The sequence below is a fragment of the Berghia stephanieae genome, chromosome 8 (genome assembly GCF_034508935.2).
Source record: "Berghia stephanieae isolate SIO BIC M18660-M18661 chromosome 8, UCSD_Bste_1.3, whole genome shotgun sequence".
NCBI lineage: Eukaryota > Metazoa > Mollusca > Gastropoda > Nudibranchia > Aeolidiidae > Berghia > Berghia stephanieae.
In genome coordinates, this window is record NC_088367.1 from 6,345,354 (window position 1) to 6,360,153 (window position 14,800).

Consider the following 14,800-nt stretch of genomic DNA (forward strand, 5'->3'; position numbering starts at 1 on the left):
GTCCATTCCTTTATTTATATCTATCGTCTGTTATTCCTGTCTTGTCTTTGTCAGCCAACCCATCTGTCCATCCTTCAGTCTGTATCAGTCTGTATGTCGTGTATGTATCTATCAGTTTAATATTATGTGAAGCTACCTATCCATATTATGGTGCGTAAGTAGCTACCTGATTGTTAGTCTGTCTGTCGGTCTGTCTGTTTGTTTGTTTACCTTTCCTCAGCCTGCTCTTTTTATCCAACTATTGTACTGAGCCACAAAAATACAATGCAATGTAATGACTATAATTTATTTTCTACAGTGTGCTCAGCAGTGCATCATAAAGCGCTAAAGCACACACACACACAAACAAACACACACACAAACACACGTTAATCAGACGTTGGGTTTTTAAATATTCTGAAATTCCCAAAATTTGACTGGACGCCGATTGTGCCAGCGGCGACAGAGTATTTCTTTGAGTGGTCCACAATCATGACGTCACATCACGTGGTCTGTCTTACTTTAAATAAAACACTATTTTTCATTTTCAAAAGAAAACTTTTACTCCAATAATCGATGATTGAAAACAATCCACAACATGCCATGGCGTGTCAACCCCGAGACTTCTTGGAAACATCACTCTTGACACATTTCTTTTTAAAGTTAAGGGCCATTTTTTAAAATAATCAGCCAAAATCTGAAGTTAAAAGTTTTCTGGCCAAATTATTTTTAGAATGGGTTTTAACAGACTACCAAACTAATGCTAATAATCTCGTTTGTGGCTCAGTATAATATGAGACCATTGCTTTTTTTTCCCTTTTGTGATTGGTCGGTTTTTAATGACGGGAAGGTTTCGTAAAATCTAATTTTAGTCCATTTGAAAATTTTTTAATATATATTTATATTTATCTAGAACTTATCAGAATTTTATTCAAATTATAATGTTGTTTTTAGAAAAAAAATATCATATTAAAATCACGCATAAAAAGAAAAGTAAACTAGATATTTATTATCATAGATTGCTGGTTTAAAACTGCACTGCATCTTTCGTGACTGTGCCCGATAAGGTCAATGATTTAACCAGGTGTTTACAGGTGCAATTGCTTTTTTATACAAACTCCACATCCACTCCAAAGCCAACGTCTTATCAGATCTTTTTAAATCTCTCTTTCTATACATAGACTGCTACTAGATTTGATACATTAGACTTTAAAACGCGCACTGACCGAGCATGCTGAATACAACAGTGCGCTGTATAAATGTGCGTATTTCTATGTTTGTTCCCCAGTTTCAACAATGTCCTCCGCCTCTCAGGGGAGCCCATTCCAATGGCTCATCGGGCCCTATTTGGATGGGGCCGTCCGACTTTTCCTTCTGGCGGGGAGTGGGTATTTTTACCAGCTTCTCACCAAGGACAGTCGGCATTACCGCTGATCTAAGGGGGTTAACCCACACAATTGTTAAATTTGATAAAGTGAGTTATTTCATTGGTTATGTCCCTTGCAACAAATCGTGTGTAATATAATTATTATTTTTTTTTTCATTCTTTTAACCCCAGCTTGCTTTGCTCGATGATTTCACATATGATTTCAATTTACCCCGACTTGAGTTTGGTTTTTTGATCTAATTTTCACTTGACTTTAGACAGAAGGATTAAAATTAATTTTGAAATTCCTGCATGAACATTTTTTGGTCGCTGTTTGAAATCTGATAACTAAACTGGCTGAGAAAATTGTGGCCCAAATCTTGATATACCAACATCGCACGACAGAGCAGAGATGCAACAAATTAATTGTCACTTCTATTTATTCTACAATGTAATGGTACAGGGAATATTATGTGCTTGAATTATTATTATTATAATTATAACAACATCGACTGACAAAATAAAGTATATCTATGAACTGATATAGGGAATGAGATTAGCGGAAGAGTAGCGTCCCTTGATTGGACGTCACCTTACAGAGAGAACGTCAATTTGGTTTTGATGTGTCTCAAGCAGCTTTCACCGGAAGCGAGGACGAGAGACGCATGCGCAAAACCAAAATGACGTTCTCTCTCCAATAACTTTTCCGCCGGTGACGTCACAGACTATGGGTGACGTCCAATCAAGGGACGCTACTCTTCCGCTAATCTCATTCCCTATAGGGAAAAGGCTGCAGCTGTCTATCTAGATAGTGCTGTGGAATATTTCATTGAGAATGCAATTGAGACTATTTATGTTTTGAATTAAACTTACGGGCATATATTTGCAGGTCTGATAACAGAACGCCATTATGGGATTGTTTTAACATTGTTATAAATAAATAAATAAATAAATAAATAAATAAATAAATAAATAAATAAATAAATAAATAAATAAATATATACAATTCCTTTTATTCATCCCTAAATGGGAAATTTGTCTCTATGGTCATTGGGATATATAAAGGACAACATCTTGCGTTGGTTTGAGAGCGTTTTCATTATAACAATGCGTTCATTACAATTCAAAATATCAGACTGGTATATATCAAAAAATAGTAGCATCTATCTTGTGGAAACCTCCACTATAGGGAATGAGATTAGAGGAAGAGTATCGTCCCTTGATTGGACGTCACCCATAGTCTGTGACGTCACCGGCGGAGAAGTTATTTGAGAGATAACGTCATGTTGGTTGTGCGCATGCGTCTCTCGTCCTAACTTTTCCGCCGGTGACGTCACAGACTATGGGTGACGTCCAATCAAGGGACGCTACTCTTCCGCTAATCTCATTTCCTATTGTCGATGATCACTCCACAGTTTGTAGGGTTTTACATTATAAACTTGCTAAAACTCTGCACACAAAACTAATTTAAAAAACACAATTAAAAATTCCCATGAAAACGAGTTCCATCTGGGGAAGGGTGTCATGTGACCAATTCCTGAAAACCAAGTAAATATTCCACAGCTAGAGGTAAAGAAGATGCAATACTCTTCAACAGTCGTAACGTCACTTCCTTCCTAATGACGCATGGTAACTTAGTAACACTGGCTCTAAACTATCGGAACAATGGCGGACGCCCGTATGAAATATTTCTCCGGCGAGCATAAAAGCGTATCCAGAGGGAAAAAAAAACAACATAAATTTGATCATGTTTTGACTTTTACACAATCTGATCACAAGGCATATGAAAAGTTCTAGCCAGCATGAAGAATAAAAAGTAATGTTTTTCTTTGTCTAGAACCAAGATGGCCGCCGTTGCCGGGCGGCGTGACATCAGACTACTGAATTCAATTGCAGTGACATGATAAATCCTTATTTTTGCGGCTTGTGTTTTTCCAGTAATACTTGTGTTTTTCCAGTAATACACCTCTAACTTGAAGTTCCCGGGTTTTAGTCTCGTTGTCCTCAGCGCTAAGTTAATTCCTTCGAGAATGTTCTTTAGTCAGATTATCTCAATGTCTACTGGAGAAAAAAAATGACCACTTGACAAGCGCTATCTCTAAAATGTATATCGCCATACAGACGACGACATGTCTCGTCCTTTATGTCATGGTGTTGTTGGCTTGGGACCCCTTGTAAAGCACTTTGAACACATTTAATGGAAAATGCGCGAAATTTAGCTTGTTTAATTTTCATTTTAGAATCTAGGATCAAATCTTTTTTCTCCCATTCGCTTGCCATGTTTGCACAGATTTGGGGGTTGTTGCACAGAATGGCTGTTGCACAGATTTTGGGCTGTTACACAGATTTGGGTTGTTGCACAGAATGGCTGTTACACAGATTTTGGGCTGTTACCCAGATTTAGGTTGTTGCACAGATTCGGGTTGTTACACAGATTTTGGGCTGTTACCCAGATTTAGGTTGTTGCACAGATTCGGGTTGTTACACAGAATTGGGTTGTTGCACAGAATTGGGTTGTTGCACAGAATTTGGTTGTTGCACAGAATGGCGCTGTTGCACAGATTTTGGGCTGTTACACAGATTTGGGTTGTTGCACAGATTTGGGTTGTTGCATTTGGGTTGTTGCACAGAATTGGGTTGTTGCACAGAATTGGGCTGTTGCATAGATTTGGGCTAAAACTAATGCAAAACAAAAAAAATCAAAGCGCCATTTTGTTCCGACATCATTTGCTTCTTCTTTTGCGCTTTTTACAATCAAAGATTGAAATGTTTTCTCCGAATAAAACTTCTTTAAAAAAAAAAACAACAAGTCTTTTAACTCTCAAACGTGAATCCACACAATGATTGTTAGTGATAATAATGAGGTAGTGTTTTAATAATGATTTAACTAGATGTTGCTTCTCTTATCCTTCTGGTCAGGTCATTCCACACAAGGGGCCCAGTGTGGGTAAAGGAACAGCCGTCATAATATTCAATAAGATTTAATAACCCTCTTTTCCATAGAACATCCAGTTGGAATAGGTCAAATCTAGAATCTTTGAACCTTCCACCTTGACCTGTCCTGTTGGTTCAAAACCTCAATTGATTTATTTCATAGTAACCCTCTCCTTCCCAACTATAGAAAAATCGTTCTAATTCAAATTTCTTTTGTAGATCATAAAATGTAAAGAAAATGAACAGTGTGTTGTAGAGCATGTTTTGCTACAGAAACTATTTATCGCAATAACTTTACTGCTATTGTGTCTGAGTGATAAAAGATATATTTTTGTGCTAGTTTGGTGTGAAGTTTTGGGGAAATCCTGAAATGGCTGTCAGGAGAGGTTTAAAACACAAGCACTTGTTTGCTGATCCCTGACAGGGAATGGGTGTATTTATACATATATTTCCCACAAATTATTAGTTTAGTAGTTAATAGTTCGAAGCTTCAAAGTTCAAGGCCGTTTTTTTCGTGTGTGTGTGTGTGTTTGTGTGTGTGTGTGTTTATGTGTGTGTGTGTGTTTGTGTGTGTGTGCAGTTTGTTATTGTTGTTGTTTTGTAATTTTTTGTCTTGTGTTTTTAGTTTTCATTATTTTAAAAAAAATTGTTTTGTTGATCCTATCGCTTAGTGTGTTCGTTTATCTGTTGGTTTGTTTCCTGTTTATTATTTTTTCCATTATTATTAGTTTATAAAACAAGAATCGGTGTTTTACTTAGAGTAGTTAAATTGGTTAGAATAGTGTATCTCTCTCTCTCTCTATCTCTATCTCTCTCTCTATCTTTCTCTCTCTATCTCTCTCTATCTCTCTCTTTCTCTCTCTCTATCTACCTCTATTTCTCTCTCTATCTCTCTCTCTATCTCTATCTCTCTCTATCTCTCTATCTCTCTCCATTTCTCTCTCTCTATCTCTCTCTCTATCTCTCTCTATCTCTCTATCTATCTCTCTCTATCTCTCTCGATCTCTCTCTCTCTCTCTATCTCTCTCTATTTCTCTCTCTATCTCTCTCTATCTCTCTCTATCTCTCTCTCTATCTCTCTCTATCTCTCTCTATCTCTCTCTCTATCTCTCTCTATCTCTCTCTATATCTCTCTCTCTATCTATCTCTCTCTTACACACACACACACACACACACACACACACACACACGCAAATCATAAATGAATATAATAAAATAGTTAAAAATAAAACATAAAAACAAAAATTGAGCTTTATATAGCGCAATATCCACTAAATGTGCTCAAAGCGCTTTACAAGGGGTCCCTGGTCAACAACGACATTTAACATGTAGGACGAGACATGACGCCTGTTAGGCGATATTACAATTTTTCGGACAAAGACAATGCTGTTAACGGCCAGGTACTCATTTTACACCTGAGTACGGTGAGAGAATGTGAGAAAAGAAACTTTTCCAAGGACTCAACTATGCGTCGAGCGCGAGGCTCAAACGCAGGACCTTCCAATCCGAAAGCGAGTGTCATACCACGTGACCACAAGCCGCAAATACTCGGCAAGGAGAGACTTTTCTCATTTTGATTATTCCATAGATAATATATTTTTAGTTGAGCTTTTATATAGCGCAATATCCACTAAAAGTGCTCAAAGCTCAGTTTGTGGCGCTGCACTGCGGCTGATGCCTGGGTTATTCCAGTCTAGAGAAAATTTTCCACTATGGGAATGACTTAAATTTAATAATGCGAGAAATTAGAAGTAAAATCATGGAGGACAAAGTCTTATTAAATGATTCCTTAAATTTTTCTAAGTTTGATATTTTCTGAGGTAACAATGTTACAAATTAGTAGTTAACGCATGCTCTGTTTGACTAGTTGTTTGTTGCACGAACGACCATCTGATAAATGTCTTGTTTCTATTTCCTTCCATGTTGTAATGTCGGCTCCATCTTCCTCATTCCATTTTATCAATTCTTTTAGATCCAATAATTCCTTTTGTGTGTATTTACTAAACATTTGTTGTTATTGTTGTTGTTGTTGTTGTTGTTGTTATTGTTGTTGTTGTTATTTTAATTGAGCTTTTATATAGCGCAATATCCACTAAACGTGCTCAGAGCGCTTTACAAGGGGTCCCTAGCCAACAGCAACACTTAAAATGTAGAACGAGACATGACGCCTGTTATTCAATATTACCATTTTTTTTTTCGGACAGTGACAACGCTGTTAACGGCCATATACTCATTTTACACCTGAGTACGGCGATAGAATGTGAGTAAGACCTTTACCAAGGACTCAACTATGCGCCGAGTGAAACTCGAACCCTGAACCTTCCGATCCGAAAGCGAGTGTCATACCACTAGACCACATAGCTACATAGTTATATAGGAGACGGGTGTGTTTTAAAGTTATTTTAAATTATTTTTCATTTTTTTTTTTTTTTTGGTTTTGTTTGGGTTTTTTTTTTTTGACGTGTTTAAAAAGGTGTCAGACAAAGCAAAAAGTAAAATTCAAGATAAAACCAACACCCCTCAACCTCCCCCCCCCCCCCCCCCCCCCCCCCCCGAAATAAAATCAGCCTATTTCCTTTTGGAATGATTTGTTCTAATAGGGAATGAGATTAGCGGAAGAGTAGCGTCCCTTGATTGGACATCACCTTACAGAGAGAACGCCAACATGGTTTTGCGCATGCGTCTCTCTCGTCCTCGCTTTCGGTGAAGTGTCTCCGGAAGCGAGGACTAGAGACGCTTGCGCACTACCAACATGACGTTCTCTCTCTAATAACTTTTTCGCCGGTGACGTCCAATCAAGGGACGCTACTCTTCCGCTAATCTCATTCCCTCTATATTTAATTTCTTTCTGTTTTCTTTTGCAAAGTGTTTCGAGCACAACCTTATTCAGATATTTGCTTTAAAATACACAGTATAGTAATGTAGGTAGGAAGATCATTAACGAAAATTATGGTCTTAAATCATAGATATGAGTGGATGTAGTCAGGATTGGTATGTACATGCAGCTATGTGGTCTAGTGGTATGACACTCGCTTTCGGATCGGAAGGTCCTAGGTTCGAGTCCCGCTCGGCGCATAATTTAGTCGTTGGAGAAAGCTCTTTACTCATATTCTCTCACCGTACTCAGGTGTAAAATGAGTGCCGTTAACAGCCTTGTCTCTGTCCGAAAAAAATATAACATCGCCTACCAGGCGTCATGTTCCGTCCTAAATGTTAAATGTTGCTGTTGGACAGGGACCCCTTGTAAAGCGCTTTGAGCACCTTTAGTGGATATTGCTCTATATAAAAGCTCATTTTAAAAATTTATTTTACATGATTCATCCATTCATTCATTTCTTGTCTAAAAACCGATTTATAAAAATGAATAAATGGGCTTAGAAAAAAACTTGAAAATGAAAATAAATATCTACTACCCAAGGACGTCTCGGGCTCAAAACCCTTCGTCAGCAAAGAACGAAAAAAGAAAAGGTATGATCGCAGTCCATTTGGATTTGACGTGAAATATTTGATGTTTTTATTGGGGGAGGGAGAGAGAGAGAGAGAGAGAGAGAGAGAGAGAGAGAGAGAGAGAGAGAGAGAGAGAGAGAGAGAGAGAGAGATTGACTTGAGAAGGGATTTGAGCCCGAAATGTTCCTTTTCTAACATAATTTTGTTATTTTTTCAAGCTGTCATATTTATTTTGTACTACATTTCTTTTGATTGACCACAGCGTCAAGCAGTTTTTAGTATTTCATTTGTGTTTTAAAGCACGTTTGTGAATAATTTCCTATAAAGGGCATGTTTTTGCCTTCCAAATCGTTAGTGAAGGGGAGATAATTCATGTTTATTTTGACGTCATTTCCTGGCCACATCCTGTCGTTTAGCAGATGTCCCAACAAAACGGCTCTTATCAGAGTCAAATAAAATAACTTAAGGGTTTTTTTGGGAATGCATGATTCTAAATTTATCATTAGATTTCTTTGTTTATTTATTCCTTTATTTATTTATCTGCACGAACACGAATTTATCTTGAAAATTGCAATCACTGAGACAGCATGTTATCTTGGTAACGCCAATGACGTCATAATCAACAGCTGATAATCTGCTTTACCGGAAGTGTGACTGTGACTGCTGCGCACGCAACTACAATGGCGTGCAAGAATAAAACATGTCGTTATCTGCTGTTAATGGCATGTTTGGTATTTCTCAAGCTTTAGGGTGGATCTTACCGTTTTCACTATGAAAACTAACAATGAGGCGACCGGGCTCGCAGCGTAGCCATCGTAAAGTTATAGATAGTATGCGCTTGGCTGTGAAGCTCACAACATTGCCATCCGGAAGTATAACGGACCAACACACACAATTCTGGTAACCATGATAAACGTTTATGGGTACACATAGTTTTGTGTGTTGGTCCGTTATACTTCCGGATGGCAATGTTGTGAACTTCTTGGCCAAGCGCATACTATTTATACATAAATAAAGCACATTTAGCATTGTGGAGCTATAGAAATAAGCTTCCTATATGAGTGTGTTTAACCGTAGCAGTTTAACTGGCAGTTTGACGTCATTTTTAGGTTTTTGCACCGCCTAGTGAGTTGTCGTTAGTAGTGCTCATGGAAACAAGTTATTTCATTGGTTGAACTATTGAATACAACTCACGATTTGTTTTCTTTTGTGGCAAAAGACTGGCATTATGACGTCATTTTTTGGTCAGTATCAGGCCATAACTTTACGAAGGCCATGGATTAACTTATTTCAAGTATATTGTTATCACTTTAAAACATTCATATTTTTTTTCTCATTTCAGCTTCATGTTGGCACCTTTTAGCATCATCATTGTACACTGATACAACAACATCTACCGCGGGATTGGGCCCTAGTGGCGCCAACGGCAGCTTGACTCACTCCACTCTTCGTATGCTTTTTATCAGTCTGGTTGGCGGCGTCGTTGACTGGTATTTCTTCTGGCATCTCACCTACCGACGGACCTATGGGAAAAAGATTGACGATAGTAGAAAGACAGATTGATGGATTGATGGATAATATTGACATAATCGTGAATGGGGATATTCATTGATTGACTCATTGTCCGGTTAAAGGATTGACATGATATTGACATTCTGGTGTAGATATGATTGATGTTTTATTGGGGGGGGGTATGGGGAAAAGACAGCAGAAAGACAGATTGATTGATTGATGGATTGAAGGATAATATTGACATAATCATGAATGGAAATATTCATTGATTGACACATTGACAGGTTAAAGGATTGACATGATATTGACATTCTGGTGTAGGTATGATTGATTGATTGATTTTAAACTGATTGATGAATTGATTGAAGAGAATAATTAATTGATTGACGGATTAATGGGTTGATTGACCAATGGCTTGCTTGGGTTTTTTTTTCCACATATTGGTGAGTTGATAGATTGATTCAATATTGACAAAACAGAGAATGCTCTGGTTGATATATTGATATATTGAAAGATCCATATATTGATGAATTTATCGGATAATCAATTGATTGACAGATTGAGTGATTGATGGATCAATGCTCTGTTTTTGTAAAACATATATATTGATGACTTGATCAATTTATTGTTAACATGACAGACTGGTGGACTGAGATATTGACGATTTGTCAATCAAGTAATTAATTGATGTGTTGGTCAAAAATTGATTGATTGACAAATGAATGAGTTAATCTAACTTTGAATCAATGTCATGTCGTATTGATAGATTGATGGACTAATAATGAATAAATGGATGATAAAATTATGTGGATTGACACGTTGTGATATAAAATCATGGATTGATAGATTGATGGGTTGACGGATTGACGGATTGACGAATTGTCCCATTGCAGGAATGACGTATTAGAAACGAATGGTCAGATGGAATTTTTCCTTTAAAAATCGTCTTTTTCCTGATTATTGATTGACAGTGTTTGATAACTCATTGAATCTCTTCGGTGTATCTATATCTTTGATTACCTTTTCTTTGCTTGATTTGATTGGTTGATTGAGTTATTGGATTTTGATTGGATGATCGATTCAATGTCAGATTGACGTCCTTGGTTGTTACTGGATTGATTGATTGATTGAGTGATTGATTGGTTGATGGATTGATTGATTGATTGAGGATTGATTGATTGATTGATTGATTGGTTGATGGATTGATTGATTGATTGATGAATTGATTGATTGATTGATTGATTAATTGATGGATTGATTGACTGATTGATTGATTGATTGATTGATAGATAGATAGATAGATTGATTGATGAATTGATTGATTGATTGATTGATGATTGATGGATTGATTGATTGATTGATTGATTGATGATTGATTGATGAATTGATTGATGAATTGATTGATTGATTGATTGATGGATTGATTGATTGATTGCTTGATTGATTGATTGATTGATTGATTGATTGATTGATTGATGGATTGATTGATTGATGGATTGATGCATGGATTGATTGATTGATGGATTGATTGATTGATGGATTGATTGATGGATGGATTGATTGATGGATTGATTGATGGATTGATTGATTGATGGATTGATTGATGGATTGATTGATTGATGGATTGATTGATTGATTGATTGATTGATTGATTGATTGATTCTTTTATTCATCCACTCACACATTCATCAATTCATTTATCCAGTTTTTCATTCATTCTAGATTGATCAAATTATGAATGGTTTACTAATTCATTCATTCATTTTGTCATTTCTTCATTGACTCATTCATCCATTCATATTGTCATTTCTTCTTTGACTCATTCATTCATTCATCCATTCATCCATTCATCCACTCATATTATCATTTCTTGTTTGACTCATCCATTCATCCATTCATATTGTCATTTCTTCTTTGACTCATTCATTCATTCATCCATTCATCCATTCATCCACTCATATTATCATTTCTTGTTTGACTCATCCATTCATCCATTCATATTGTCATTTCTTCTTTGACTCATTCATCCATTCATCCATTCATCCACTCATATTATCATTTCTTGTTTGACTCATTCATTCATTCATCCATTCATATTGTCATTTCTTCTTTGACTCATTCATTCATTCATCCATTCATTTATTCATCCACTCATGTCACCATTTCTTGTTTGACTCATTCATTCATTCATTCATTCAGCCATTCATATTGTCATTTCTTTGTTCTCATCCATCCATTCCTTCATTCATTTTCAATTCTTCATTTATTGATCGTTTGATTGGCCAAATATTTGAATGGTTTACCATTTCATCTATAGATGTTGTTATTCATTCATTGTTTGGTTCAACCACCGACACATTGATTGATCAATGTTATTGATTGATTGATTGAGTGAGTGATTTATTAAAAGTTTATCGATTAATCTTGCCATATCATCATTTTCTCTATTCTTTCATTTATCTTCTATCCGTTTATCATTTGTTTATTTCTAATATCTGAGATTATTACGTCACATCCGTCGATACATTGCCTAAATCTCAATGAACTCAAACATGTTTAAGTCTGATTGTCAGCTATTTTCCCGTAAAAATGGATGTGACATAATGATAAAATGAAAATATGTATAAATGTAAAGTAATAATTAAAGCAAAGACGGATTCTTACACGGTTTGGATTTGTAAAATGGGTTATTTATAACGCGTCATAAAGCTTGCCCGTGAGGTGTGAATGCGCGGTAAAAATGTGACCCTTCGCATCAAAACGGTATTAGGTCGGGATGGTTAAGATGTTGAAAATTGAATTTATAGCCAGAAATATCAGTCTTGTGTTGAGTTTGTATGTTTTATTGAGGAGAATGGATAGGCTACCATATTTTAGGGTGCTAATGCCAACAATTTATATTTTTGACCAATTTAACATTTAATTCGGCTTTTAAGCATCTGGTTCGTTCCGACATATTACCGTTTTTAGACGAGTTTTAAAAGATAACGAATTTAATTTATCCATAGCCATTACTAACTGGATACTAGAAACAGACTGACACACTGGAAGTAACACACACACATTCACGGCAAGCAGTCCATAGAGACAGCGCAGCCATAGTCATTCTTAGCCAGAAAAAAATAGCTTTATTCCACCCCTGAAAGTGAGAATCTGAGAGTCTGAGATATTTCGTGACAAATGAGATGTAAAAGACTTTATTTTTCAATCATTTCAAATTATATATTTCTGTATCTATATTTGCTTCATCATCAAAACATCAGTTCATCATTTGGAATTCCCTATTTTAAACTTGTAATTCTTTTCCTACCAACAAAAAGATTGTTCCAGATGGCCTAGTAGTCATTCCTTCAAACCTTTATCTAACCAAACAAATCTGCAGAAGTTCTATAGGGAATGAGATTAGCGGAAGAGTAGCGTCCCTTGATTGGAATTCACGAGCGGAAAAGTTATTAGAGAGAGAACGTCATGTTGGTTGTGCGGCATGAGACACTTCATCGAAATCGAGGACGAGAGAGACGCATGCGCAAAACCATTTTGACGTTCTCTCTGTAAGGTGACGTCCAACCAAGGGACGCTACTCTTCCGCTAATCTCATTCCCTATTGAGCAATCATTGATTGCATGAACGGGTTCAAAATATTATTCAACGTTTACGTTTTTACTAAGAAATGATAGGGTTTTCCAATAATGACTCAACCCTCTCCTTACCACCCATAGGAAAATCGTCACATTCGTTACGATCCAACCAGCACTTTTATCAATCAGATTTCTTTTGAAAATCACACAATTTAAAGAAAAATGTTTTATTATATATAGCTATTAAAACGTGACACTGTGTTGTAGAATTCATTTTGCTGATAAGTATTATACATAGAATGTCTTTATTGTTGCTTTTCTGTTTGTGTAAGAAAAAAAACTATTTTTGTGTTGGGTGGGTGTGAAATTTCGGGAAAGTTCTGAAAATGGGTGGTAAGGGAAGGTTGATTGACTTATTGCCGATCGCCTCTTAATCTTCGAACTTGGACAATAAGATACAGAACTGAACAAGTGTGTATGAAAGATGACAGACAACGCAAGAAAGAAAAATACAAGAAAAAAAAAACCATCCCAAAAAATCAGTCTACCTCGACTGGGGATCGAACCTCAGACCTTCTGATTACCGGTCAGACGTGCTTTGTCTGGCACCCTTCATACACACTTGTTCAGATCTATATCTTACACCGGTGCCTGCTCCCTAATTTCTTAATTTGATATTTTCTAAAAATAAGATAAGCGTCAGAAAAAATACTCTGAGCCGAATCTCCATGGCAACGGGTGTCAGCCATGTTGGCCGGAATAATATTTCCAATAATATTAGGGGTGGAATAAAACCCGTTTTAAAACGTCAATCAACTTATGCTGTTTTAAAAAATAGAACATGCGTTTCATTTCATTTAGAAGCAACTTAACACTACATATCTATTAATATTATGTAGATATATCTAAATGTATATATGTGCATGTGTGTGTGTGTGTGTGTGTGTGTGTATATATATATATATATATATATATATATATATATATATATATATATATATATATATATATACATATATATATATATATATATATATATATATATAAATATATAGATAGATAGTATGCGCTTGGCTAAGAAGCTCATAACATTGCCATCCGGAAGTATAACGGATCAACACACAAAACTGTGTGTATCCATGAACGTTTATAGTCAGGTTAATACAGTTCAGTGAGCATTACTCATAAACGCGGATGGCAAAAAACAAGAACAAAGACCTGAGTGACGTCATCTTCGAACTATCTATATGGTGTGTGGGTGTGTGTGTATATATGTATGTATGTGTGTGTGTGTTGTGTGTGTGTGTGTGTGTGTGTGTGTGTGTGTGTGTGGACGAATGAGTGAATGTGGATGTGATATTTGGTTTCTCGTGTATACTTCACATATGTAACCAATCATCTCACACGATACTATGTAGACTGTCTAGGGGTAAATCGGACATCAAATAAAACAGTTCCCGGAGTTAAAATGGTCAAAAATGTGGAATTTCATGAGAGTTCTGTCCCTTGAAGAAATTGTATACATATTCATTTCCCTCAAAAAAAAAACATAACATTTCTCTCAATACTCATGCTTTCTTTTTTGTTTTGTTTTGTTTTGTTGTTTTTTTTGTTTTTGTTGTTGTTTTTTTTTTTTTTGTTTTTTTTTTTTTTGTTTTTTTTTTTCAAACTATGAAATTAATTTTTAGCATCGCTGCTATCCCATAATATCGTTTAGAGGTGATTCATCACATGTTTTCAATGATGAATCGAAAGAAACAATGAAAATCGATTTAGATAAGCTTCGATTTTATTGGAATGAAAAACCAAAAAAAGTTCAAAACGAGTTAATATCGGGTTTTCCCGTTTTCAAAATGTTGATGATGAATTTGGACAAAGATTACTTGAGACAAATGTGGGACTGTTGGAAGGCACGACGGTGATCTTTTATAGGGTACTTTCAGCAAGGTCTAAGAGATTCAGCCGCTCGTTAGTTGTTGTTTTT

At 36.0% G+C, this 14,800-nt stretch overlaps 1 protein-coding gene across 5 annotated transcripts in view; it reads left to right on the top strand.

Annotated features, from left to right (window-relative positions):
* Positions 1–11,668, top strand: part of LOC144978086 (tumor protein p53-inducible protein 11-like) — a 275,092-nt gene extending 263,424 nt beyond the window's left edge. The window contains exons 7-9 of one of the 5 annotated variants that reach the window (XR_013646460.1): positions 1,268–1,453; positions 9,069–9,353; positions 9,523–11,668. Coding sequence is in view for 3 of the 5 variants with exons in the window: in XM_078923643.1 (XP_078779769.1) it covers positions 9,069–9,289 (221 nt within the window). In the remaining 2 variants the exon portion in view is untranslated. Of the gene's footprint in view, positions 1–1,267; positions 1,454–9,068 lie in introns of all 5 variants that reach the window. The other 4 variants (XR_013646459.1, XM_078923645.1, XM_078923643.1 and 1 more) reach the window with 4 other exon arrangements.
* Positions 11,669–14,800: the final 3,132 nt, after the last annotated feature.